Raw genomic sequence first — 27,712 nt, 5'->3', positions numbered from 1 at the left:
AGGGAGGGCTATTTTACAGCAGCCTCTGCTTGCTGCCTCCCCAGAGTGCAGGGCAAGAAGTAGAGAGCAGGGTGGGCATGCAAGGGCTGATGACCAATCTTCAGACTACTCTCAGCTCCTTGGGTTTGGGACAGTCACATTTGAACTTCTACAAGTTACGTCTGGGCAGTTCTGACTCAAAAGTGTCAGCACTTACTGTGGTGACACATTTGGAGCACAACAATATTCTTTAGCTATCAGGTGCCTAAAATCTGTCCTGTTGTGTCTTCTCTACATTGCACTTGCAGCATGCAAGTGGTCACTCAGTGTAATATTGAGTATAAGCTTCTCCAGTTGTATAGATACAAGGGAGAGAACAACAGTGCTTTCATAATATTTACAGCCTTGGACAAAGCACTTCTCACCTACAGACTTTCAGTGACAGACTGAAATGACAATAATCTAAGATTTCAGCTTGGATGTGTCATATACAAAACAAAGTAACAGAGGCCAAAATGGAAGAGCCAAGGTGTGTTTAGAAATGGTGTTTGAGGAACAAGGGTTGTGATGCATGACTTGACAATTGACAAAGTTAATTATTTGTTTATGAGTTTTGAGCAAACACTCTGGCTGCTATTTAAGCACGCAGCAAAGAGCAAAGCCCTGGAAAGCAAGTGAGATATTTTAATGAGTTGCAACATACAAAGATGCCAACTCTGGATGATATTTTAGAGCAGATTGGAGAATTTGGCTTCTTCCAGAAAAAAACCCTCTTTGTTTTATGCCTGCTATCTGCTGCCTTCACCCCAATATATGTGGGTGTCATCTTCTTTGGGCTCACCCCTGAGCATCACTGCTTCAGTCCTGGGGTGGCTGAGCTGAGCCAGCGCTGTGGCTGGAGCCTGGAGGAGCAGCTGAATCATACAGTTCCTGAGTGGCACGGCCATGGGGTTGGCTTCAACAGTCGCTGCAGGAGGTATGAAGTGGACTGGAATGCAACAGGTATCAGCTGCACTGACCCCCTTTACAGCCTTATGGGCAACAGGACCACTGTCCCCCTTGATATCTGTCAGGATGGCTGGGTCTATGACTCCCCAGGGACCTCTCTCGTGACTGAGGTAAGACAGAGCTGGGCAATACTGGATTGGTAAAGTTTGCTTTTGGCACAGAGCCTGAGCAAAGATTTATATGGATAAATAATGGGAAATTATTGATTCTCCTGGCAGGTTAGTACTGCAAGCTTGCCATCAGCTGGACAACAGCTGTCCTCATAATTCAGTATTTCAGTCACAAAATTTAGGACAATACCCTGTGGCCCAAACTGAGGAATTTCTCATTTGGGAGATAAACAGTGTAATGAACACAAGTAAATGGAGCTGATTTTGTCAGATAATGAGTTGGCAACATTCTTTTTTTTTCCGACTTCCACTACTTAAATGAGAGAGTTTAGAAAGAGAAAAACTGCAAATTGTGTAAACCAGTATTAACAGTCTAAAAGCCTCAAGAGACACCTGAAACATAGTAAGGACCTCAAAAGAGATCTTTTCTACTTCTCCCCAGTCCCAAACCTGTGTTAATTATACCTAAATCACCTAGCACCTAGCAGCTGCTTCTGTAACACATTCTTAATAAAACTGCAGTGCTGGATACTTCACAGCTTCCTGGGGCAGGGTATTCATATTCCCTTGCTTCACCATCATCATTGTTACAAAGAAATGTCATCTCACTGTCCCTTGGGACAGCTGAGTGGGGGCTCCCTCTGCATCAGCTGAGTCAGGGAAACCAGTTATGAACTGTGTGGTACAGCCCCAGCAAACTTGTCCAGGTTACAAAGAGCTAAAATATGCAGCCAGAGACAATCGAGCTTTTTCTGAGCTGAAGTACAGTTACACTTGAATGAATATTTCCAGCTATAGAGAAGTTAATACCAGTTTACCTCTCCTTGCTGGGTGATTGCTGGTTATCTATTAATTGTAAACCAAAACCAAGTAATGGAGAAGCAGTCCACTTTAGACAAAGGTCAAACAAATCTTGGACATTTTGCCAGTCCTAATGAGGAACAGGACAGCCACCTCTTCTCTCCCCTCTAACAGGGCTCATGGCAGCCCTGACACCCCTCACACCTGGCACTACCTACACACAACAATATAACACAGAGATATAGATAGGCCTTGGCAACTGGGAAGGAAATGATGTTCCAGTGTCCTCCAAATTTCAAGCAGATGGATAGGGGGGAGTGGGGGAGATTTCTCTGAACTTTTTAATTTGCTCATTTGACGTTTCTCTTGCTTTCTCACTCTCCTTAAGAATCATTGTGCAATCATTTTCCAGGGTGTAACTTTCCCACCAGTTCTGGGAAAATATGGACAAGATGGATTGCAGCTGTCAGTTTAAGAGACTAGAGAGTTTTTTCACCAGAGCCCATTTTCTAGTTTTGTGTCACTGGTCTCCCTACTAAATAGCCATGTTCTGTGTTAAATGTTCCTGTTCTAATTGTGGCTGCCCTTGCAGTTTAACCTGGTGTGTGAGGACTCCTGGAAGCTGGACCTCTTCCAGTCATGTGTGAATGCTGGGTTTTTTATTGGCTCCATGAGTATTGGCTACATCGCAGACAGGTACGTCATATGCAGAGAGGTGTAAGATGAACTGTTTCATCTGGTTATATCTGCTTTCTGCATGCAGCTGAACAACATTCACAAGTCAAAGAAAAAAATTGCAATTAAAACTTGATTCAAAAGGCACATGTGCCACTTACAAAGGTGTGGATGGTGGTTCCCTGTTTTGAAAGGTGGCTGTGACCAAGGAATTAATCGAAACATCATGATGTCACTCCACTTTTATGGCTTCTGAGTTGGCTCCATGGAGAATCATCACATTCACTACCAAAGAGATTTTTTTTTCTTTCATGGTAGCACAAGAGAGAGAGGAGCAGAGAGAAAGCAGTGGGTTAGACTTAACTAAACAATTAAGCCAAGGTCAGCTGACAAGCAGGTTAATCTCTCCCAAGCAAAGCAAACAGCAGAGATCAGAAAAGGAGAGAACTGTTTTGGTACAACTTGTCTTATACTAGGTATTTATCCAATTAATTCATTCAGAATAATCTTTTGGTTTCCTTTTTACACCCAACAGTGATTTATTTATAATTTTCTACTTTTCTGTTCAAAATCTGTAACTAAATTTTAAAGGCATAGCCTAAAACCACCACAATCCACCCCTTCTAAACAATTTCATTGGCTGTTAATACTATCCATCTAATCTGGCCAGTTGTCTAATGATTTTGGAGGTATTCCACCCTTTTCCCCAGTACTCAGCTTATGGGATGCAAAGGTGAGGATATATAGCAGCTACTCACCCAGGCATGACAAGACATGAGACATCACTGAACAAAATGCTGAAGGATATTCTTACCAAGGTCTATTATCAAGCAAAAGTATGAAATAATATGAGGGAGTAGGATGTCATTGCTGCTAAGATAAAGCACATGAATGCTCTAGCATCTAGGGGCTTTCTACTGCTCTGCTTACCACCATCTTGCCCCAGTTCACTGTGATCCCTGCACTGTAGACACCTGAGAGCAACACAAAACCCCATACACAGAGTGTTGTGCTTAGGGCAAAAACAAATCAAAAATCCTCACATTTAGTACAGGGGCTAGAGAAAAGGCCCATGAATTCTGTTTGCTGGATTTGAGATATCCATCCCCTTCTTGTTCAATAGCCTGAGTGCAACTGAGTGCTACTTTTACTATGCATGAGACTGATGGAACCCACTACACTTGAGAAAACTGTTGTGAATGTTTCAGGTGATTCAGGAGAAGTTTCATACATTCCTAATGTGTTCCTCTCTGAGGAATTAGACCTACTCATTTACTCAATTTGTATCTGGACACACATCTGGGAGCTGACTTTCAAGAGTCACAGGCGTCTTGGAAATCGCACTTCCGTGTCCCTAGAGAGTTCCTGAGGTCAGTGCTAACATGCAGCATTGCACCTTTGCCTTTCAGGGCTGGGGCACTGGGTGAAGGCTCCTCTCAATGTCTGTTAAACTTCTCTTGGGCTGGACTTTAAAGTAACAAAAAAATGCCTGTACTTAAACCTCATGACAGGACAAAAGTTTGAGTGATGGGATCTGTTGATGTTATTACAAACAAAAGAAGCCCTATTTTTGGCTGGTGTTTATTGTGCTATTTTTTTTAGTGGGCATTGGCTAATACACCTCTGTCAGCTAGAAAACAAATGTCTCTCCAATGTTCCAGTAAACTTGTTTCTTTTGGAAATAATTTATTTCTGACTATCCATGAATTGCAGTGATACAGGGAAAAACAAATAACAGAGATGTACAAAACTTTCTTGAAGAAGAGTTCAAGATTGATGAAAAAATAGGTTAAGGTCACAGTTATCAAACAAGAACATTACATTACAAAGCTATTTCATCTTTGAAAGGTAGGCTGAAGAGCCATGTTAGAGCATTTCCTGAACTCATTAGCTGAGTCAACCAGAAGTGAGCAACAGACTGAAACCACAGGACAGGGGATTCCCTTGACCTTCCATTCAGTTGAAAAATATTGCAAAGGAAAGAGCAAATACAGACTCTCGCTCAAAATGAACAGAGAAAAGGGGGACAGGGATCATCTCCAGCCTCCTTGAACCATTTGGTTTACCACCCTACCCTACCAGCAGCCAAGTTCTTTCTTCTTTCCTTCTGCAGGTTTGGCCGTAAACTCTGCCTCCTGGCCACTATCTTCATCAATGCGGTCTCAGGGGTTCTCATGGCCCTTGCACCAAACTACACCTGGACAGTGATCTTCCGCCTGCTACAGGGCCTGGTCAGCAAGGGAGGCTGGCTGACAGGCTACGTCCTCAGTTACGGTTTCTTGCAATTACACGTCCTGGGCAGCAGTCCTCTGCTTTGCAGCAGAGCTGAACCCTGTGCTGAACCCATCTTCAAGGAACTGTGTGCAACAAAAGCAGACAGTGACACTGTGGCTTTCACTGCCAGACTGCACCTCTTTGCTTAAATACAGTTGTATAAGACCCAAGTTTTCACAAGCCTGTAGACATAAATGGAATGACAAGGAGGCAGCTCTGAATACTAGGGAGTGTTTGTACCCAGAGAGGAACGTGACAAAATTAAGGACAAGGTCTAGAGACAAGAAGTAATTGAAAATGCTGCAAGAATGTATGACACTTTTCTGGGAAAGGCAACAAGTGGTGTTGTGAGAGATTAACACTGGTGTTTCACACCCTTGGTACCAGAACCATTTTTGTTGTACTGTTTCATATGTTTGGCAGGTAGGGAGATTTTGTTCCCAAGCCATGCAGGAAGAGGGAAATGAACTCAAGAAAATGCCAGTTGTGTATTTCACTTTCCCATTTAGTTCTTAGCTAGAACAAGTTGGAAGAAGAAAGTAATGTTTACCCTTTATTAATGGGTGAGAGCCTGACAACCTTGAAGGCAGAGACAAAGTTCCCAGCTGATCAGAGGAGGAAGGACTTGTCTGCAATTTAAACTTTACCATCCAAACCCATGCCTGCACAGCACCACAAAGCCACATATAGGAGCTCCACATGTTTCTAGCTGACAGGAGTTACACTCCCTTGACTCTCAAAATCCATTTATTTCTCTCATATGATTTGCAGTTGCAGAATTTGTTGGCTCAACCTACCGGAGGGCAGTTGGCATCACTTACCAACTTGCCTTCAGTCTGGGACTCCTCGTCCTCACTGCTCTGGCTTATGTGATTCCACACTGGAGGTGGCTCCAGCTCACAGTGACACTGCCCAATTTCTTCCTCCTGCTCACTTATTGGTAAGTGGCTGCTCTTAGAACTCACAGTAACAATAAGCCAAAACCAGGGGACTGTAACTGGGCACTGAGGCGTCTGCAGAGCCGTCTGCAGAGCCATCTGCTGCAGCGCGACATGTAGGATTTTCAAAACTACATCAGATCAGGTCTGGCATTTTTTTGTGGTTTTGTTGCCTCAGCTAGACACTTAGTCTGAATCATCTAAGAGTAAGTGACTATCTGAATTCTTTGTTTGGAGTTGTTGCCATTCATCACAGAATAATAAGTCCTTATTTCTTGAACAGTACTTGAGCTATTGTGGGATGCAAGTTTTTCTAATCATCAACTAAAAATAGCTTCTTTTTTTAATGCAATCCACAGAATTCTGTTAACTATTTGCAAACAAAGTGAGTGAAAATATTTGGGTTGAGGGTGGTTTGTTTGGGGGTTTTTTGAAGTTTAATTTTAACATGGACAAACTGAAGGATCACATTTGCAGCTGTTTGGTTTTCTATCCACAGGCTATTAGTCATTTCTAAAACATGTCAACAAAATGTGTCTCAGGATAATGGTTCCAAATGATAATAAACTGATTTAGACTTTAAAAAAATTTTTTAAAAGGCAGGTTATGTTGTCACTCAAGTGGAGCACAAATCAGTGTGCAGTCACTGACAGACAGCATTACAATGGAATTCAGTATCACCCTTGGATATTCAATACATCACAGGATCATAGTCTGAGAAACTCAGTTCCCTTTTCATTTTCTGTATACCAGTAACTTGCATTTTGCCTCCCTGTAGCTGTCATGTTATATGTGTTGCAGGTGTCTGCCAGAGTCCCCTAGGTGGCTCATAGCACAAAAGCAAAATGACAAAGCTATGGAAGTTATTAAGTACATTGCAAAGGGAAATAAGAAGAAGCTGCCTCTCTCCTTCCAGGTGACTAAACTGCATTTGCTGCATATATGCAAACCTTGGGGCACATAATGTTATGGGTTTACAATTGGGTATGGTTTAGAGTAGGGAGCAATTTGACAGCCAAAAGCACTGCAGTTCTCTAAAGGAAAGGCAAGTAAGTTTTTTTTCTCTTTGACTGCCTAGGACCATTGCAGAGCACATTTGGGAAAAGAAGCTTGCCAAAACAGACAATAGAAAAGTAAAATAGTAAAATTCATCCCTGATGTAGTATCAGCCAACAGTAAATTTGCCAAATCTCATGTCTGAAAATTCTAGATCATCCTTATTCTTTTTTTTTTAAGCTGCTTCATCCTGTGCAACAGTCTCATACACAGGACTGCACAGATATGAAATCTACACAGATTTTCATATATCCTTTCCCCAAAACGCTCTGGAGAAATTATTTTGTCTTCAGTTCTTTAACTGGCAAATGAAAATTTCATCCTCCCATTAATCCAGAGGAAAATTTGTTGCAGTGTTTATCACCCTCTCCCCTACCCACTGTAATCTGTTGTTCCTCTGTCACTTGTGCTCCTAGAGTCTCAGTTCTGAAGATGAAGATGGAGAAAAGCTGAAACCTTCATTTCTAGACCTGGTCAGGACAACTCAGATCAGAAAATACACCTTCATTTTGATGTACAGTTGGTAAGGGAAGGTTTTTGCAGCCCAAACGGAGGTGTGTGATGCAGTGCCCTAAGTCATCATTGTTGATTTAAGCCTGGTGTGCTCCCAACCAGCTGCAAATCTCAGTTCTTTGCATAAACTCTCTCCCAGAGGGTTTGGCTTCATCTGCACCCTATTCTTTGCCCAGGTTCACAAGCTCTGTCCTCTACCAGGGGCTCATCATGCACATGGGAATAGCTGCTGGGAATGTGTATCTGGATTTCCTTTATTCTGCACTTGTCGAGTTCCCAGCTGCCTTCATCCTCATGCTAACACTAGATCGCATTGGTCGTCGTTACCCCTGGTCCGCAGCAAACCTGATTGCAGGTGGCGCTTGCCTCCTTGCAGCGTTAATGCCAGACAGTGAGTAACACAGACCTCCTCTGGCTATGAATTCTAACCCTGTTTCTTCATTATTGCTGAGGAAAATGGAAACCAATCTTTGCTAACCTGGCCTATGTCAGTTTTGTGATCCAATGAAGACAAATACCATAGAAGCTAATGTATGTCCCACCATCAGTATTTATACCAGCTAGTGAGAGGCTGGAGAAATTGAGAGAATTACACTTCCCAAATGGCAACAAATCAGATGGCCAGCCTGCAGCTCCTAGAGCACAAGGCATAACATGTTAAGTCTGCAGTTTTTCACTGACATGAAATTTAGATTTGAATGCACACCTCAGAGTTTTCATGCAAAACCCCCCAGTTTCTGATTCTGAAAAGGCAAATTGTACGGGCACATGCACACACTGCAAATACTGTCTGGGTGCTTTCTGTATCTACAGATCAACAGTGCTGCTGCCATAAATGCAGGATGTTGAGCAACCACCACAGGCCCTTGGCTTTTGTTTAGCTAAGCATTCTCACTGGGGCCCTAACCTCAAAGCATTATGTCCCTTAAGGGCCATTAAATTAAATTTCTTTCCTTTTACTTCATGGAATACAACTATACTGAAACCACAGACATAATAGTGCCACACAACTATCAGTTTGTGGGGAGGCAAGGCCAAAACCCACAAAATTTTGCAGAAAAATGTCATAGATTTTTTAAAAAAGCCAAAATGTCCAGGCAATAGAAACTTATCTTAACAAGTGGCTGAAAAGTGCAGGGGCTACACAAGGGACCACTGAGCCTTGCTGGGAGAGTGCAAGGGTGGGAACCTCATGAGCTCATTGCTGCTGCCTGTGACAGGCTATGGAGAGCAGCAGCAGCTGGGTGAGAGCCTTGCAGCAGTGACAGTCAGAGCCAGTGAAGACACTGCTACCAAGCTGGCTCAGCCCACCAGGCTTGACAGCAGCACCCACCAACAGTGACCCTAGGCTTCTCACCAGCCCTGAGATGAGCCACCTTCAAAGCCCATGGCAGCCTAGCTCTCCACAAAAGGTTGGGTTTTTTTCACCCAGGCTGGCTCTGCAGGGGGAGTAAGGACACTCCTGGGCTCTCACAGCTGCAGCTGTTCCAAACCACACACAACGCTGCTATCTCAGCTTTGGAGAGGCTCTGCCAGCAGGGCTTACCAGCCGTAAACTACTGCTCTGGGCTGTTGCATCCCTTAGTTGGTTAAATGAGGGAGGGACTGAATGTTTCTTGCGCACTAATAGATGAAGCATCTGAAGCCACAGCCCAAGGTCAGTTTGGGGTCTAAAATCCCACATGACATGCGAAGGTGTCTTGCACTGACTCTGTGCAGAGGGCTAAGATAATAATTTATTTACAGCACTACAGCACAGACTTCTATAGCTCCAGGTGTGAAAACAATTGTAGAGCACACACAGAGAGACAGGGGCACAATTCAAACTTGGCCCAGCCTGAAAGTCATCAGGAGTCTCTGTACAACAGTACAGAGTATTTTACTGAGAAGCAGATTTCAACTGCTAAACAATGCAGCTGCCCTCTGTCTCATTTCATTGTAAGCATGAAGAGGTTTCTGGCATAAGCATTTGGTTAATGCACTGGATAATTCAAATTATTTTGTGTTATTGATTTCTTGTCTCCGTGACAGCAGCCTATGAAAGTCTAAAATCTTGGTTATTTGCTTGAATCACAAGACAATTGCATTATAAATTACTTATTGAATGAAAAGGAACACCATCAAGTGCTGTTCCCTTGACCTTTTATGACAGCAATCTTACTGGTTTCTTAAATTAAATCTTTAATGACATTTTATGCCAAGAGCAAAAAGAAACATGGTTTTGTATTCCTACCTTAATGTGTAAAATGTCTTCCCAGCTCTTTATTGGCTTAAAATGGCTTCAGCTTGCTTGGGCAGAATGGGAATTACCATGTGCTACGAAATCATTTGTGTGGTAAATCCCGAGCTGTATCCAACATTCCTCAGGTAAGTGCATAATCTGCTGCTAGCTGGCAAAAACCCTGTGTGTTTCTCTTAAAGAGATCACAAGAGGTCAGCTCAAAGCTGTGGATGCAGCTGAAGAGTCTGTGACTCATGTACTGCCCTGGAAAAGGTGTTTGCATGTGTAAGACACACCTCAGTAAGGTGGAGGAGAACTCCTGGGTGGTGCAGCAGAAATCCACTGCTTTCCATGGCCAAAGATCCTTCCCCACTTCAGAGCCCAGCACTGAGGAAGCAGGTTTCTGAAAGGATGTTTAAGCAACCTTCCCAAACATCCTGCAGGTTCCCCTTCCAGTACCCTTCAGTAAACCAGAAGTCAAATGCTCATTAATCTCCCTGTTCCAGTACAGGGACAGTCTTGCCTTGTCTAACTCTCCCTGTCCTCACGCTTGCACTATTTCTCTACGGGAGAATGCTCTGCACTTGCTTTCTTTAGAGTATGTCCACCACAGCAGGGGGCCTGCCTTTCTAACCCCCTTTCTAAACCGCGGGTGTAATCTGACTTTTTCTCCACGAGGGTCACAACCCATCCCTTCTCCCATCAGCTGCACATCCCCTGGGCAGGGTTCTGACCCACTCTTTACACCCTGTTCCCAGATGCTGCAGGTTCTGCCAGTGTGCTGGGCTGCAAAGCTGAGGCATCTCTAGTCAGAGCTGTGAGCATGCACGTTTGTCCAACTTTGCAGGAACCTGGGAGTCCTTGTTTGTTCATCCTTGTGTGATCTTGGTGGGATCATAACACCCTTCCTTGTGTATAGACTAGCAGAACTCTGGCATGAACTGCCCCTGGTCATCTTTGGTAAGAGCTATGAGGTGGGTCAGCTGGTCACAGCTTAGATGAGTGAGTTTGGTTATCTATTTCTTGCCTTTTAAAAAGAAGCAGAGATATGTATATATGTATGTGTGTGTGTACACATGTAAGGCACAGACTGGCAAGTCTGTTTCATGTGTGGGTGTTTGGAAGTTGTGCCAAGGCCACCCCTTAGCCTTTTCTGCAGCAGAAATCTTTGACTTCCTGCTGAGCCTTCCCCAAGGAAGGAACATCTTTGGGTTCTGCCCCTTTTGTATCCATGTGGTTACAGGACTTGTGGTCCAAGCAGGATAGCCTCCTGTCTCACTACAAAAAAGTCACACTCCACTTCTTGCTGCCACCTCAGAGTCCCAGTCTGTCAAGGATCCTATGGCAAAGCAGCATGCAGCTCTAATATTAAGAGTATCAATCTATAAAAAAAACCAAAAGGGCTACCCTGAATGTTTGACTGTTGCACGTATTTAGATCACTGAGCTCAAATGCACCATCTGCCCTCAGTATGGTCATAGCAGGCCCTTAAAACTTAGAAAATGAAATCAGAAGGTGAAATTGGCTAGATGGGCTGGTTGCAAACTTTTGTGCATGTTCTAATTGAGCCAAAAGCAAGGATGACAGTTAGAGTCACCCCAGTCCCATGCCAGCTGGACAGCTAGAGCCCAAATCTGTTTCCTTTGCACTGTGTGCACAAAGCAAGGGAGTCAGACCATCTCTGGGACCATGGCCCAGAGTGGCTTTCCAAGTCTCAGATGCACCTCAGAAATATGTGCAGCATGAGAAAGACATAGTTAAAAAGCCAGGAGTTATTATCACTTCAAGAAGTCCTTACTCAACTGTCAGGGTAGTTGTGATTCAACAAAAATTAATTAACAACTTGGAAATAATCACAGATATGACCATTGTGTTGCCTTTGTGATCCCTGTTCTGTGTTTGCAGCTGTGATTAGCTTAATTAATGGTGGCTTGGTTTTGCTTCTACCTGAGATGAAGGGGAAAAGTCTGCCTGAGACCATTGAAGATGCTGAAAATTTGCACAGGTATGGCATTAGGAACTCTCCCACAAAGCAGAGCAACTCTCCTTCACAGCCACAAAACCTACTAAGAAAAAAATTACTGCACATCTTCAAGGAACTGCTGGATTTTGTAATAGACATATAAATAGAGTGGATGGCTGGTGGGTAACTCATCCCCAGGTAGCAAGATCAAGATCTGGACTCTTGCATAAAATGACCAGAATCCTCTAACACATTACATGGGAGCCAGACAGTAGGTGAAGGTGTGGTTTCACAGATCAGCTGAAAAGCATTAGCCTGGGTTTTGGTTGCTCCTTAGGCAGGGCATGCAGCCATTCTGCCTTGACAGGCATCTGTCAGCATGGGGAAATGCATCCTCCCTGCCACAGCTGGCTGCCATCAGCAGCTGATGGAGGCTTTCAAGCAGGAGAGTAAGTTGGCACAGTGGCAGGAGCTTTTAGCAGCCATCCTCTCTGCCATGGAAAGGTGAGGCAGAGGGGCAGAGGCACAGCTTCCTGGAGAAAGATGGCATGGAAATCCTACTTGAGCTGGCTCTTGTTCCTGTGCAAATAAAGCTGAGGAACACATCCCTCAGTCACACCATGCTCCTGAAAAATTAACTGTCCCATCTAAGCACCTGAGAGTGCTAGGTGCACCCACATGTGCCCCACCCTTGCTCAACACCCTGGTGTTATGGCTCATACGCAGCTGTGGCAGTGAAGGGACTGCTCATGTCTCCAGAGATGCTCACACCCAATGAGGACAAAATTGGCTGGGATGCTGTTTCAAATCCGGGGATGCAATGCAGGCACTTCCTCCTTCTAGCATGACTCATACCTTGAGTACTGTGTCCAGTTCTGGGCCCTTCAGTTTAGGCAAGATGTTGAGTTGCTGGAACATGTCCAGAGAAGGGCAACAAAGCTGGTGAGGGGTCTGGAGCACAAGCCCTATGAGGAGCAGCTGAAGGAGCTGGGGTTGCTTAGCTTGGAGAAGAGGAAGCTCAGGGGAGACCTTATTGCTGTCTGCAGCTACCTGAAGGGAGTTTGTAGCCAGGTGGGGGTTGGTCTCTTCTCCCAGGCAACCAGCACCAGAACAAGCACAGTCTCAAGCTGTGCCAGGGAAGGTTTAGGCTGGGTGTTAGGAAGAAGTTCTTCACAGAAAGAGTGACTGGTCATTGGAGTGGGCTGCCCAGGGAGGTGGTGGAGTCACCATCACTAGAACTGTTTAAAAAGAGACTGGATGAGGCACTTAGTGCCACGGTTTAGTTGATTAGATGGTGTTGGGTGATAGGTTGGACTTAATGATCTCGAAGGTTTTTTCCAACCTATTCTATTCTATTCTATTCTATTCTATTCTATTCTATTCTATTCTATTCTATTCTACTTTCTAAATACCTCCTGGAGGGTAGAGCACTACAGACACTACAGTAGCTACTCAGACTTACTGTAGCTGATGCAGAGCCCAAACTGACTGTGGTTGTTTGGTTTTTTTTTTTACTGGTCTGATAAAAAATTGGTTGTGGGAGGAGAATGATCCAACCTGACCAGAAAGGAATGGCAGCATAGCACAGGGTAGAGCATGGAGAGGTTGCATCTAGAAAAATATGTAAAGTCAAAACATACAACCATACACCCAGATGTTACTCTAGGAACTACCTAGAATAATTTTTTACAGAAGGAAATGTCATGTTATAGAATTTCCAGACAGCAGTGGAGCTGCAATGAGGCCACAGAAAGTCTCCAATTTGCTTGTTACTCTGGTGCTCTTCAGATTAATCAAATCTCATTTGAAAAAGGAGCCAGTGATGAGCCATCCACTAAATTTAGTTTTCAGTGGATACAGACATAGCGATTAAATGCTGGGTCATGGGAGGATGTGATGAAGAGGTTAATTGCAAGTTATGAAAATTAATTTTTATTATTTAAAATTATTAACAACCAATTAATCACTATTTTATATACAGATTCTAGGGCATGATTGTGAGATATATCCCATAACTGGTTTAGTGTGTACAATTTGAACCCAATTAGGATATTTACAGGATTAATTTCGATTAAAATAACGAAGGGTGCCATTCCGCCACTTGTCCACCAGACGGCGACTCGACAAGACGCTCACGGCTGCTTAACTCCACAGAAAGATTACAATGTGTCCGAGGCTTGAACTAGAAATTGTCACGCGAGCTAAACGCAGGAGGCTTTGAACTGAGTGTTAGTGGGTGCAGCACACATGAAAGATACACTGGGTCTTTTGTTTGTAGCGAAGCAAGTTGCTAGGTCACGGCGAGCTGCTGCCGCCTGGCCAGTTTACGCCGGGGCTGGCTCCTGGGCTGGTCCGTGCGAGGGAGGCGCTTCCGGGGCTGAGGCTGCAGCTGGAAGCCGCTGGCAGGCCCGCGGGGCGGCGCTGGGCTTCGCTCTGGAGGATGTTGGTGGGGGCAGGCGCCTGCCTTCTGCAGCGGCGGGGGAGGGTTGAACGTAGACTCTCTCTGGCGGCCGGCCTTCTCTCCCCCAACTGAGCGGGGTCATGCAGGATGCGGTTGGGCGCTGTTCCTGCTTTCCGAGCTAAGCACACACGGTTGAGGCTCGTCAGTCTGCTGCTTTATGGCTGTAGCAGACGCTTGGACTGCCGAACTAGGGCTAGCCCTCCCCCAGCTGAGCTTAAGGCTTACCCTCGGGGGTCCAGTCCTTAAGACATGGCAGGTTCTTCTTCCGAACGGCAGGGCTGGCCAATGCGATGCTGGGGCTTCCAGCGAAGGACCCTCCTTTGCGACTCCTTGGGTAGACGGAGGCTCGTCGGCCCTCGCCGGGGGGCTGGCTTCTCTGTACTGCAGAGGCCGCTAGTTTGTGAGCAAGCGGAGCTTGACAGAAGCAATAGCAAGGAGCTTAATAGCTATGAAGCTTGATAGCAAAGAGAGAGTGACTTGTTTACAAGTCAGGGTAATACCTGTAGGTTCTCAAGGCTGGATTTGGCCAATGGGCCATCTCATCAACAACCAGCTTTAGCCTACAGAAAGTGTGAGGCTACAATTATGCCCCTACTTGGCAATAGCACAAGCATCCCATGCAGTGGGTGCATATTAGTTGTTTACCCCTCAGAAGGTAAGTTAGGGTTGTTTATGTTGTCTGTCTGGTGCCCTGGGCCTTTGTTCCCCTCAGCTCTGGGCTGAGTACCCACTCTGGAAAGAAAGGTGGGAGGCGGGATGTGGCCAAACATGCTGGGACAAGTTTTACTGCATTGAGGGCATAATTCTGGGCATATGGTTCCTTCACCACAGAGCAGTATCTGCCATTTGCCTCTTCCCCTTTTTTTCCACAGGCAAGAAAGAAAGAAAGAAAAAACAATTTATCTCCATGTTCTGACTTCTGAAACTGCTCACAAGGATCATAGAAGCATAGAAGCTGTTCATTTCAGACCATGGAATCATTTAGGTTAGCCAAGTCACCACTAAATCATGTCCCTAAGCACCACATCTACACATCTTCTAAACACCTCTAGGAATGGTGAAGAAATTTTTCCTACTGTTGAATCTAAATCTCCCCTGGTGCAACTTAAGGCCATTTCATCTTGTCCTGCCACTTGTCAGTTGGGTAAACAGACTGCCCTCCTCTGTAGGGCAACTGTCTTTCAGAAAGCTGTTGAAAGGGATAAGATCTCTCCTGAGCGGCATTCTTTCCAGGCTAAACAATTCCCGTAGCCAGTTTTGATACCACTTCTGCTTTAGACCCTTCATCATCTTTTTTGCTCTTCTTTGGACATATTCCACTACCTCAAGGATCCCTTTTACCCCAGATGTGCCTTTGTTAAGGCAGGGAAGTAAAAGATGAGTGGCAGAGCAGCTGTAGCAAGCCCAGCTCTTGACCCTGCATACAGGGGACATGCCAGAACAATGTGATGATCTTTCCACCATTACACTCTCCCAACTGCCTGCAGTCTGTGGCTTGGGGACTTCCTGAGCCAGAGGTAGTCTCCCTACCTTTGTGCTCCAGTCCCTCACGGGCCAGCCCTCCACAGTTTTTAATGTTTGGTTTTTGAAGGCATTCTCAATTCTGGCATCCCAGGGCAGTTGCTCATACAATGTGAGTGGGAAATTCATGATGGAACACTTTGTTTTGCTTGTTATAAAACTAAGCTGCTCACTCACAAGTCACTCCTGTAGTGACTGGGAGTGTATTTATGTGGCCAACTCACCTCCATCAAGCTACACCTGATTCCACATGAAAACAAGCATGTAGACAGCAGCTGATTTACTGTCACAATTCCCCCTACATCACTTAAAATCTTGGTAATGATAGTTCATCTGTGGCTTCTGATGATCAGCAGATTGGTTTTGAGAGACAGCTCCTGCAGTGCAGCAGCAGGCAACTCCAGTACAGAGCCTGCTTCAGGAGCCCAGAGTATCCAGAAGCACCTCTTGCCGCTCTTTGATAATGAGAAATAAGTATATAAAAAAATAAACATAAGCACTTTTAAGGCCAGACTGGCCTTTTATGGTTTGGTACCTCAGAATTTGACTGGGTATTAGACAAGCTGGAAATTGAAAAGAAAGGTGAATACCAGTTGCAGGCAGTGAAACCTCAGGATCTGGAAGGCTGCATCCAACTACAACATCATCAGGGATCAGTGGAAGAAAGCCCATCACAAACACCCACTGTGGGTGGCATGAACAATAAAAGGACAGCATACCCTTCCTATTAAAGCATATTCATGTTGGTGTTTATGTATACTTGTTTTCCTTATGCCATAAGACCAAACTAGTTAATCAGGGGTAAGGATGGAGATGGCAAAGGGAAAGATGAGCCTAAAATTATATGGGTATGTAGATCTCATTCAATAGCACACTGGAAAACCACTGCTGTTGTGCTTCTGAAGGTGGAAAGGTCCTCTCCACAGCCCTTTGGAAGCACTTAATCCACATCATATTTATCAGTTTGTGTATATTCTCTGGATTGGGGTTTGTCTCCTGACCAGTGCCAGTTCTGGGAAAAGGTCCAGTTTCTTCTATAAACACATATGACAGCGTGCCAGACAGTAGGGGTAGGACTGGAGTAACTTCAAAATAAAATCTAATGTGTTGTTTTGATCCCACAGCCAGGGGAGCTGAAAACCACATCAGCTTTGTACTGGCCTGTAGGATGTGATTTTCTGCCAGTTCAATAAAAATAAGCCCTAATGAGTATCTGATACACTACAGACTCTGTGGCCATGTTTGGTGGGATAAAGTTAGCACCTGAGTCTTCCACTAGCTGCTATGTTGGCATGGTGTCAGCGCTGATGGCAACAGTAGAGGACAGGAACTGTGCTCAGAAAGTGCGACTTAAGACCACAGCTACATCCAGGCCGTCCATCTGATGATGCCAGGGAGAGCACCAGTAAAAGTACAGTCATTCTTCCCAAAACCCAGGTACTGAAGGTTGATAGCATTGCAAATATAGGGTAGGCAGCAAAAAAAAACCCAACAAGGCAAGACTCTTTATAGAGTATTTATTCCAAACTGTCTTCTACATTAGTCCACTAAAGTAGACAAGCAGACTGCTGTCGAGAAAGAGTTATGCCTTCTTCAGTCTTGTGCTGGTTCTGATGTTTGGACATGAAGATAGATTTGTTTTGTCTTTGGAGCACTTTGCCTGCAAGAATAGCAAGATGTGAGCAGCAAACTCAGAACTGAGGTATTCAGTGAGCACTCAGATTCAAAGTTCCTTATGTGCTTTGCCTCTCCCCCAAACAAAATGAGCATCTAATTCTTAAATATTCTAGATTTGCTCTAGCTCCTCAGTAGATACTGGTGCTTCACTCACTGCATGAGTGGCTGCTATCAAAACTGCTCTTTTTCTGATCCACAGTCAGGGTTTTTTAAGCACCAGTAACATTTTTGACAGTGTGGCTGCAGGTTAAGTGACTAGTGCAGTTATTCAACGACCAGAGAATTCTATGCTGCTTGTTTTCAGATGTTTAGGTACACAAGTGGTAAAAGAGTCCAAGATATTTCTAAGCTCAAGTCTGGAAATTAACTAGCAGCTTCTTTGAAACATAAGAGGCAGTCAGGTAAAGCCCTGGGCTTCCCCAGGTAGCTCCAGGCAGTGAATGCTGATAAGAGTTCATCATCTTGACTCACCTGTGAAAGTTTTCAATATCTTCAACAGTCTCAGGCAAAATTCTTCCTTTAGTTTCAGGTAGAAGCAACACCGATCCACCCGCAATCAGCCCAAAAACAGCTTCAAATCAAACAGATGCACACAGCTTGTTAGCATATACACCACTTTCTACTGCCTGACACAAAGGGCTCGTAATGATGTTTTATTTCATTCTTCATACAAGACGTGCACATCAAAGTGCTATATGCAAAACTGTCATTCCACCGCTCAAGGATGTAGCTGCCATGTAGAGCCAAGTTCAGTTGCACGAGGGCATCTCAGACTGCACAGGCAACCCTTCCTTCACAGAAGGAAGTATAAGAATATGCCAGGAAATGCATTTTTTTTTTCTACTGTTCACATATGATTAGAAAATACATACAGAATGCATTATCTCCTGAACAATTTCATTTACCCATTTTGCAGATGCTTGGCATCCATATTTTACAATTACTAAGCACCCTCTTAAATGTCCTGTCTGTTAAAATCTGCATATTGCCCTTCTACATGCTTTTCTATAAGTGGTGCACTGATCTAAAGATTCAGAAAAGTTTTGAAGACCCTAACCTGAGAGTTCAGGTCACCAGTCTTCAAGCACTCATCTTCCACTTATTTACCAATCTCTTTCCAAATAGCTGGAGAATAGCTAGTTAACAGAGTGCTGGAAAAGCTGGAGCAAAACTCCAATAAATAGACATTTATGTGAAACTCTAGGGTTAAGCTCCTGGACTGAGACAATACATCTCAGGGAAATGGAGTAATTCATCAGATTCAAATCCATCAAATATTAATCTCAGCAAAATGCTTCTCAGCTCTTTGCTGTCTGTCAAAGGAGACAAGAGTGCATAAACAAGTACCAGGTTGTTACAAATAGAAGACTATGGCTTCTTCTGAGCTTGGAGCACCTGCCTCAGTGGTGTTTCCCTCCCTTTGAAACTTGCACCCCACTGTAGCACCACAGAAGTGGCCAGCAAGAAGGTACAGAGGCACTTACTGAAGACTACCAGTGGTAGATCATGCCAGACTTCCACCAGTCTGTAGACAATGAATGGGACAATGACACCACCAATATCACACAGGGAAGAGCAGACCATCACCCCAAGGTTCCTGGTTCAACAGCAAAGGAGAGATGTTAGTGTCAAAAACTGCAGATGGAAAAAGATGGATTATGACTCTAATCCTTGTGCAGGACAAATCCAATTACTGCATGGGACTTCAGATCCTTCATCCATCATGCTTGTCTCCACCATTCACTTTACTTCAATCACATGCATTTTCACTCCTCCTTGAAGTACATTAGCTTTCTTTACTAAACTACTTTTTTAAAAGCATTTTAAATGTGCTATATGTTCAGCAGTCTGTGTAGCTGTGAATCATTTGAGGATAACCTCATTTAGCCTAAACCATAATGTATGCATAGGCCTCAACTCTTTGTTTCTAGGCCAAATATCAGTGGGGAGGAGGGTGCACCTACCTGATATATGTTGGATACAGTTCAGTGCTTACAAAGCAAACCATTTCAAAAGCCATTGTGATTCCCATTCTCCCAATGCAAGCAGCAGTCACTTTTAGCCAATGTATGTCTGCCGAGAAAATGCATTCGACACATTTAAAAATACCCCAGGAATTTAGCAGGTGTCAGTTAATACAACACTGTTATTTTAGGGTTCCCTCTAATCCCATGTCACCTGAGGGGCTTTTTAAGGGACCTTGTTTCACCTGTCATAGAATCACAGAATGATAGGGTTTGGAAGGGACCTCTAGCGACACCTAGTCCAACCTCCCCGCTAACACAGGTACACCTAGATCAGGCTGCAAAAAAACACCTCCAGGCAGGTTTTGAAAGTCTCCAGGGAAGACTCTACAATCTGTTTGGGCTGCATTTGCCAGTTTTCCATCAAAATAAAGTTTCTCCTTAGGTTCAAGTGAAACCTCCTGTGTTCTAGTTTGTAGCCATTGCCCCTTGTGCTGTCACTGGCCACCACTGAGAAGAGCCCAGCTGCATCCTCATGAGCTCCCCCTTTTAGATGTTCATATGTATTTAGACAATCCCTTCTCAGTCTTCTCTTTGCCAGGCTAAAGAGCCCCAGGTGCCTCAGCTTCTCCTCATAAGAGAAATGTTACAAACTCCTGACCATCCTTGTGGCCCTCCACTGGACTCTCTCTAGTAGTTCCCTTCATGAAGGAGGGAATGGGAGCAGTCACCACTGCATGAGCTGTGGCACAGCAACTCTCCCAGTGCAGCATGGGGGACCCACGCTCCCTATGGTGGGCATGGACTTACAGACCTTTGGGCTTGGACCTTAGTGAAAGGGAGAGAGAGGTAGGTGCCATTCCTAGGGAGCAACACCACGGTGGAAAGCCACCACATGGCCTATCCCAGGTGACTCACCTTCTGGGATCAGAGCAGTGACAAGGCAAGCTGCCCCAGCTACCAGGTTTGCCACAGCCCAGGGGTAACGACGACCAATGCGGTCAATGGTGACAAGGATGAAGAAGGCAGCTGGGAACTCGACAAGCGCAGAATAGAGGAAATCCAGATAGATGTTCCCGCCAGCTATTCCCATGTGCATGATGAGCCCCTGGTAGAGGACAGAGCTTGTGAACCTGGGCAGAGAAGAGCATCCTGGCTTTGTTAATCAGTCAGAGAACAGAGGTCTGTGTCCTGATGGAGTCTTCAAAAACAGCTCTCCAACATTATGTTCTTACCAATTGTACATCAAAATAAATGTGTTTTTCCTCATCTGTGGTGTCCTGACAAGGTCAATGAGTGCAGGACTCTGCTTTCCACTATCTTCCTCATCAAATTTAATATCCTGCAGAAGAGCCAGCAAAAAGGAGAGTAAGTTTCTCTTGGAAGAAACAGATAGAAGCTACCATCATGATGCTTGCTTACATGCCCAAGCAAACCCTGAGCTCACCTCAAACTGGGAAGGCATCTTTTTCCGATTTTTTTTAGCCATTGTACTGACAACTTTCATAGCTTTTTCATTTTTCCCTTGCGATATCAGCCACCTGGGAGACTCTGGGAGGCACCTACAATGTGAATGGATGCTATTATGTATCAAAACAAAAGCCTACACACTGCTCCCACATATAGAAACTGGACAAGGCATTTTAGTTGAGGTGGGGGTTTTGTTTGTTGGGGGTTTTGTGTGGGTGTCCTTCCCCATTCTCTCACAAAAAGTAGTACATTTCACTGCTGAAACTGGAACAGAAGCTGTGAAAGTGGCTTAAGGCAGAGATGAGTTTGCTAAAGATAAAAATCAGGGAAGAGCTCTGAGAATAATGCTGTCATTTTATTCAGCCACTTCCCCACAAGCTGGCTCCTCTTAGGGAGCCATTTTCCAGTTGTACTATCACCAGTGAAGAAGTAGTAAAAAAGCTAGACTTTTCTTACAAAATTACAAATATGAGGAGGAAAGGAAGACAACAAATGTCTTTCTACCATTCCTAGCTTCTCAACGCATCCAGGCTCCAAAGCACTTGAAAATTTTCAATCAAAATAGAGGAGACAATCCAAAATAAAGGTGAACCTGTGTGCTTTCTTTTGGTTGGACCACAAAAAGCTGGAACTATCTATCCTTAAAAGAATGGGTAAGCAACCTGTTACAGTTATGTTAGCATTCAACAATCTCTCAGTAACCATCTTTCCAGTGTAAGATACCAAGGCATTTCTTTTTCTTCAGGAAGTACTTCATGAGATAACATATGCTATCAAACCATGCGCTCCCAGTGTTTTTCAAAGGGGTCTCTTTTTTAAGCAGAAGTCAGATTCCCATTTCCCTCTCCTTTTATGCTGTGCATTTTGCACTAAGTGGTGCACATGACCAAAAAACGGTGCCAAAGGGCCCTCAATATCAAGCCTTGGGAAGAAGGAGAAGGTGACTTCTGGGTGGTGGGCAGAGGTACAATGAAAGTTCATTTACCAGTAGTAGAGCAGGAAGAAGCAGCTTGGCAAGGTGACAGTGAGCTGCAGCCATCGCCAGTGAGGGATGGCATAAGCAATGGCATCAAAGACCAGGAGCCCAACAGAGAAGGCCATCTGGTAGAGGATGCCCACTGTCCTCCGATACTTTGGACCAACGACTTCTGTCACTGAAAATACACACACAAAGAGGTGAATGACAGCTCAGCCATGACTGTTCAGTGCAGCAGTAACTTGCTCCGTGAGGATACTGGAAGACCAATGCTGCACTAGGGCCTGCAGACAGAGCAAGACTAAAGAAAGTCCTGGTAATCCTGGGCTTCTTGTCATAAAGCCTCTGGACAAAAATCCACTAATGCCTGCTGAGGAAGGTTTGCTGTTCTGTCACCCAAAATCTTAGCAGAGGAGAAAACATTGCTCCAGCTCTTACACTGGCCTAAGGCATCCAGTACCATCCTGTGCTGTAGAAATCTCTCAGTAAATCAAACCCTCCTCAAGGCCCACAGATGGCTTTCAGTGCAAAAATCTACCACCAACTTACATAATGTCTCCAACACAGTAATAAAATATTATGTTTTGTTTTCCAAGTGCAGCCTTTCAGCTTGCATCCAAGTATACAAGAAACACTTGTACCACGAGTTTGTTATACAGCTTCCTGGTCATGACAGCTTCATAAATCATCTGCACTTTTCCATTGCACTTCACAGGATAGACCCACAAGTGAAGTCTTGATGTAGAGCTAAAAGCAACAGCAGGCAGGCACAAGCACATTCATAATCAAAGCAAACTGATTAGAAAGAACAGAAAGCAGTTATTTAGCAACTGAAAGAAGTGCTGTGTTTTGGAGCCATGGATTAGCTAATACTGGTTGGCAAAGCAATCCATAAGAAACATCTCCTACAGTAGGACAGAGGCAAAAGCAGCAGAAGTGTAGACAAGTGTCCCAGGAGAGTGCAATAATGCAACTGGTCTGTCCTAGTAACCTTCTCTGGGCATTCAGTACTGGCCACCCCTAATAAGAAGTTTAAAGGGACTTCAAGGCTTTTAAGGATTCTATGAGACTTCTCTCTCACAAGAGAGCTTCAAGGACAATCCAGAAGTAACAAAGTGTACCTGAGGGAAAATATCAGGACAGGGTAAGACATTGTCCTGTCAGATGCTCTAAAACAGCATATGACAAAGATTTTATTTTTTCACAGGAAAATATTTAGGAGCCAAGCAAACATCTAGAATATGCAAAATAAACAATAATCATGTCTTGGAAGGCAGCAGTCTAGGCTGCAAGCTAGATGTTTTTACTTTATTAATATCAGACATACAAATAACTGCATTAGCAAGATGTCTCCACTAAGAAACTTTGCATTATAGAGTGCAGGCATTTACATTTTTATCACCATAACAGTGAACTGCATCACTCGGAGCTAATCCCTAAAGCCACCTGATATCCTAATCCAGATAAGGCTCTCTTGGGCAGCATTTAAGACATTTCATTTGCTGCTTTGGTGATTGCTTGGAATTGGGGCTTTTTTGACAAGCACCTGAACACCACATTAGAGAAGTCTCAGGCAGCTCTACCATGCACCAGAAAGCTGAGCTGGCCCCAACTCTGCTGCCACACAGCTATGTTTCACTGCCAGACATGACCAACGCAAGGTGCTAGAAGAAACACCAGCATAGCCTGGCTCCTTGCAATTCCCCAGGTTGGCCTCCACTCAGACAAGTGCACAGATACCCAAACAGCCTGTCTTTTTGGCAGCAAGTACATGCTGTTCCTCAGTTATTTTTAGGCTGCAAACCCTCCGTTTGCCCTTTAGTGCTCTTCATGTCATAAAAATGCCTCCAATGTTCCCCGCCGTCAGCCTGCTGCTCTAATGGCCTCCTCTGTCTGCAACTGGGCTGGCGCAGCTGGAGTCTGCCTTAAGGCCATTTCCTTTCCCAGTTGGTGCCCTAGGGAAGAGAGGGGAGCCTGGGGACCCACATTTGTGAAGTGGAGATACACTATAGGAAGGGGCCTATCTCAGGGCAACAGCCCTAATATACTGCTGCTTGCCTGAGCTTTGAAGGCTGCTGTTGCTTCTCCCTAAGGACAGTGCCTGAAAAAATCATGAGAAGTCAAAGGGGGAGAACACTCCTTGACATCAGCTTGCAGATAAGATCTTTAAAAGTCACAGGCCATGTTCATTAAATGGCTTTTGAGATGGGCTTTTCAGTCATCTTTTGCAGCCAGTCTTGCTTCTGAAAAAAAAAAAAGTCTGAACTCACCCAGGATGTAGCCTGCAGTCCAGCAGCCCTTGCAGACCAGCCCTTGCAAAAAGCGAAAGATAACTATCCACAGATAGGTGGGCACGAAAACCAGGATGACTCCACAAACAACATTTGCAAGAATTGTAATTAAGAGGCAAAATTTGCGTCCAAACCTGGGTTGGAAGATGACACAAGCAAAGCAAAACACTAGTCATGAAAACATAGTTGATTTGAAGAGCATTGTGCATCTCAGGAAAACATCCAACTCTGTTGTACAAGGGATAGATGCATACTGACTTTATTTTTAGCCCATTACTCTCTTTTCAATTCTCTGAAAAACTACCATGCCAATTGCTCTGCAATTCCACAAAGGCTTTCAGGCTTCTCAGAGGAAGAACCACTTCCCAAGTTAAAGAGCAGCAACAGCCCCTTATTTACAATTTGGGCTGTGACTGTTATCTCTGAATTTCAGAATAGGCAGCTTAGCAATTTGGCTTTTATAAAGAAATGAAAAATAATTATAGGCCAATAACGCGGTTGTGATAAGTCTGCACACACCAGAAAAACATATTTATACACCCTGATCTTTAATACTCAAAAATCTTGTATGTATGGATCTTGCTATGATTAGGCTGCATTTCAAAGCTGGAACAGCTGAGAGTCAGAGCCTGCTGTACCAACAGTCTCTAGGCAGGAGGGCAACAACAGGGATAAAGGGCTTTCAAACATCAGCATTTGTTTCTTTTTAACTTTGGCCACTTGGACAAGGGTGACTGCCTCTGCTGGCTCTGAACAGGGCTGCCGAGGTGCTAGGACAGAAGGATTTTCAAACCGGCACTCCTGCTCTGTGTCTGGTGATCTCCACAGCAGCTGTTTCAAAGTTTCTCCAAAGGAAGCAAGAGGTTTCCAGGATCTGCATTTCCCCAAACCAGCATTTCCTGGCTTTGGTTAACATTCTAAGGCTCTTGTGTGGCATAGCAGGGAGTTTTGGGCATACAGTCCTAAAATAGTCCTCGCAGGCTCTGCAGGACTCAGGCCAAGAAAGATTTGTGCATATTTAATACTGTGACTGAACATCCAGGTTGTTGACTTTGTTTTGAGAAAAGCAGAGATGATACCAGTTGCATAACCATTCTCTGCCTTTACCTAAGCTTAGCTGCTGAACACTGATAAGGGAGGTCAGAGAGTTTTACTGTCAGCCCACACATACCTGTCTGCTATGTAGCCAATGTTCAGGGAACCAAGAAAAAAACCAGCATTCACAGAAGCCTGGAAGAGGTCCAACTTCCAGGAGTCCTCACACACCAGGTTAAACTAAAAGAGCAACCACAGTCATAAGCAAGAGTTTGAAATGAGGAGCCAGCTTACATCCACAAGTCTCTGGTTTTATTTAAAGCTACACATCTTTAATCAACATGAAACCTAGCATTTGTCCTGATGCACTGTGTGAATTCCTATGAGGATATTCTTCCACATGTCAGTTTCTTTGGAGCAAAGTAACATGCTCTATTCTGCTACCCTTTCATGGCTGCCAGAGCAAGAGACAACGTAACAGCATCTGAGATCCATAACAGAAACAGTCACATCCAGCAGTAAAATGCATTGTTAAAAGTGCACACAGAGACATGTGACACTTCTGGTTACCCTGCAATGGAAGCAACCTGCAGGTCTGGGTTTGGACCATTTTCAGAAGAAAAGCCAAGGCAACTGATGTGAGAGCATGACTCCATGAACACACAGACTGCAAGTTTTCAGCTTCCCACAATCTCAAGAGATAATTGTAGAGGCATCTGTGTTACAGCATCTGATCAAGCCTTTTGCAGCAAAGATGTGGCTGCTTTTTTTGTAGAAGTCTTGGATCATCTTCAGCTTGAGGGGTACACATCAAACCATCTAAAAAGATCTGGTGCCTCATTTCCTCACTTGAATATCACACAGTCCATACATTGTGGAAATTACTACATCACCTAAAATCTAGTTCATATATCAACACTGAAGTTGCTGGAACACTGAAGTTACCTGTTCTTCTGTGTTAGATGCATGGGGAAAAACCCCTGACTTCTACCATCTCTGAAAATTTGGTGGCACTTTCTGTGATGTCATCCCAGAGGTTACCAATTTACTTTTAAAGTTAAAGCACCTAAACCCCTAAAGTACTCTAAGTAGTTTAAATACCATTTTCACACATCTTCTGAGAATGCAAAAAAAAAAAAGCTTTTTCCAGTTTATTCCTGATTTAAACTGCTTAATTGTGGGGGGCAATTATCTTTTTCCCCACCCATGGCCACTCAATCATATTTGAAACAAACTTGGAAAGACAGACTTTTTTCACTTGCAGACCTTGGTGTCTGGGCGTGGATCCCCAGCAGACTGGGAGGTCTGAGCAATGTACCCACTCAGGGATCAGCCAGTTTTGTTTGCAGTGATGCAAGCTGCTGCTCTTGCAGGTGCTGTTTACACACCTCCACCAATCGGACCTCTCATGGGATGGGAGTTGCATTCAGAATTGGACTTTATCTAGCTGAGGATTTATTTGCTGAAATGTATTCGGCTGCCCGGTTGGAGATATAAGCCTCCTGAAGCAGCCAATGCAGTGCTTCACCGCAAGGACAGTGGTAAGATTTGACTTGCAAAGCACCTGGTACATGTTGACAGTGAGAGAAGATCCCTTGTCCAGGTAAGCAGGCATCTTTTTTAAGACAGCCAAGGCTACATCAACCCACTCCCCCACATCCCTCAGCTTGTCTGTAACAGAGCTGATAAGGGAAAGGGGGCATTCATTTTTACCTCGGTCACGAGAGAGGTTCCTGGAGAGTCGTAGACCCAGCCATCCTGACAGGGACCGAGGGACACAGTGCTCCTGTTGCCTACTAGGCTGCCAAGGGGGTCAGTACAGCTGATGCCTGTCTCATTCCAGTCTACCTCGTACCTCCTGCAGCGGCTGCTGTAACCGGCCCCATGGGCACTCCATTCGGGAACTGTGTGATTCAGCTGCTCCTCCAGACTCCAGCCGCACCGCTGGCTCAGCTCAGCCACCCCAGGACTGAAGCAGCGATGCTCAGGGATAAACGCTAAGAATACAACACCCACATATACTGGGGTGAAGGCAGCAGAAAGCAAACACAGAACAAAGAAGGTTTGCTTCTGGAACCTGTCAAATTCTCCAACGTGCTCTAAAATGTCATCTAGCGTCGGCATTTTGGCATCAAAACCACCCCAAAGACTTCATCTAGGTCTTCTCTGCAACACTGATATATTTAGTTGGCAGCAGAGCTATTTAAGTAACAAAGACATTTGACCAAAAGTCAAGACTAACTCCATAAATTATTAAACTACATGTTGCAAGCTTTACTTTTTAGGTTTTCTTTGAAATCAGACCTTAATTCACCCGGGGAGAGTTTCCATTTAAGCCCCAGTCAGAGCACACGTGCTCCTTTTCTCCAGAAAAGCTACTAACAGTCCCCGCACTTCGGGTTTTATTAGCCAAACTAGCTGGTCAGAGAAGAGGCATTTTAGAGAGTCAGTGTTGATGGAGAATTCCAGCAACATTGAAGTAAATGAAAAGTTTAGTGTAGCAGTGAACAAGGCTTACCAGCCAGGTTCTATAAAGAGTAGGTAGCACACCGTGAAAAAGAAGTGTCTCTACATTAACGAACAGCTTTCCTACAAACTCCAGCAAGTTGTGTGTCATCCTTGCAGCCACACTCACTCTTCACCCTCCATTCCTGAGGAAAACCTCTCTCAGGGAACATAATTTTCACCTGATTACATTTTTGCAGTGATATAAAAGATAAAAAGCATTTGCTAAGTACACACTGGGAACAGCTTTGGGAACCCATTCTATAAAATAATT

General features: G+C 44.4%; 2 protein-coding genes across 2 annotated transcripts; one reads left to right on the top strand and one right to left on the bottom strand.

Moving 5' to 3' along the window:
• Positions 1 to 686: 686 nt before the first annotated feature.
• LOC104307730 (solute carrier family 22 member 2) lies at positions 687 to 16,905 on the top strand. Its single transcript, XM_009908820.2, has 12 exons — positions 687 to 1,097; positions 2,491 to 2,594; positions 4,687 to 4,841; positions 5,619 to 5,787; positions 6,587 to 6,701; positions 7,258 to 7,364; positions 7,531 to 7,745; positions 9,613 to 9,721; positions 10,423 to 10,535; positions 11,481 to 11,580; positions 14,872 to 14,984; positions 16,748 to 16,905. The coding sequence occupies exons 1-12, from the start codon at positions 687 to 689 to the stop codon at positions 16,903 to 16,905; spliced, it is 1,869 nt and encodes a 622-aa protein (XP_009907122.2).
• Positions 16,906 to 17,033: 128 nt separating this feature from the next.
• LOC104307714 (solute carrier family 22 member 2) lies at positions 17,034 to 27,295 on the bottom strand. Its single transcript, XM_009908801.2, has 11 exons — positions 26,647 to 27,295; positions 25,070 to 25,173; positions 23,878 to 24,032; positions 21,617 to 21,785; positions 20,609 to 20,723; positions 20,397 to 20,503; positions 20,080 to 20,294; positions 19,162 to 19,270; positions 18,682 to 18,794; positions 17,669 to 17,768; positions 17,034 to 17,180 (listed from the first exon to the last, which is right to left on the bottom strand). Exons 1-11 carry the CDS (start codon positions 27,055 to 27,057, stop codon positions 17,114 to 17,116), a joined length of 1,665 nt encoding a protein of 554 aa, XP_009907103.1. The 5' UTR covers positions 27,058 to 27,295; the 3' UTR covers positions 17,034 to 17,113.
• Between the last annotated feature and the right edge of the window lie 417 nt (positions 27,296 to 27,712).

The sequence above is a fragment of the Dryobates pubescens genome, chromosome 6, assembly GCF_014839835.1.
Source record: "Dryobates pubescens isolate bDryPub1 chromosome 6, bDryPub1.pri, whole genome shotgun sequence".
Taxonomy (NCBI): domain Eukaryota; kingdom Metazoa; phylum Chordata; class Aves; order Piciformes; family Picidae; genus Dryobates; species Dryobates pubescens.
The sequence above is the reverse complement of the archived record's forward strand: the minus strand, read 5'-3'. Positions and strand labels throughout refer to the sequence as shown.

Bases quoted from the DNA above. Each gene is read 5' to 3' on its own strand.
- LOC104307730 (XM_009908820.2), top strand. From the start codon at position 687: ATGCCAACTCTGGATGATATTTTAGAGCAGATTGGAGAATTTGGCTTC. The intron at 4,842-5,618 runs GTTACGGTTTCT...TATGATTTGCAG, and splicing joins GCTGACAGGCTACGTCCTCA to TTGCAGAATTTGTTGGCTCA. The intron at 14,985-16,747 runs GTTAGCCAAGTC...GATACACTACAG, and splicing joins CAGACCATGGAATCATTTAG to ACTCTGTGGCCATGTTTGGT.
- LOC104307714 (XM_009908801.2), bottom strand. From the start codon at position 27,057: ATGCCGACGCTAGATGACATTTTAGAGCACGTTGGAGAATTTGACAGG. The intron at 20,504-20,608 runs GTGAGCTCAGGG...GCTCTTCTGCAG, and splicing joins AGATGCCTTCCCAGTTTGAG to GATATTAAATTTGATGAGGA. The intron at 17,181-17,668 runs GTGAGTCAAGAT...CTATTCTTGCAG, and splicing joins GATATTGAAAACTTTCACAG to GCAAAGTGCTCCAAAGACAA.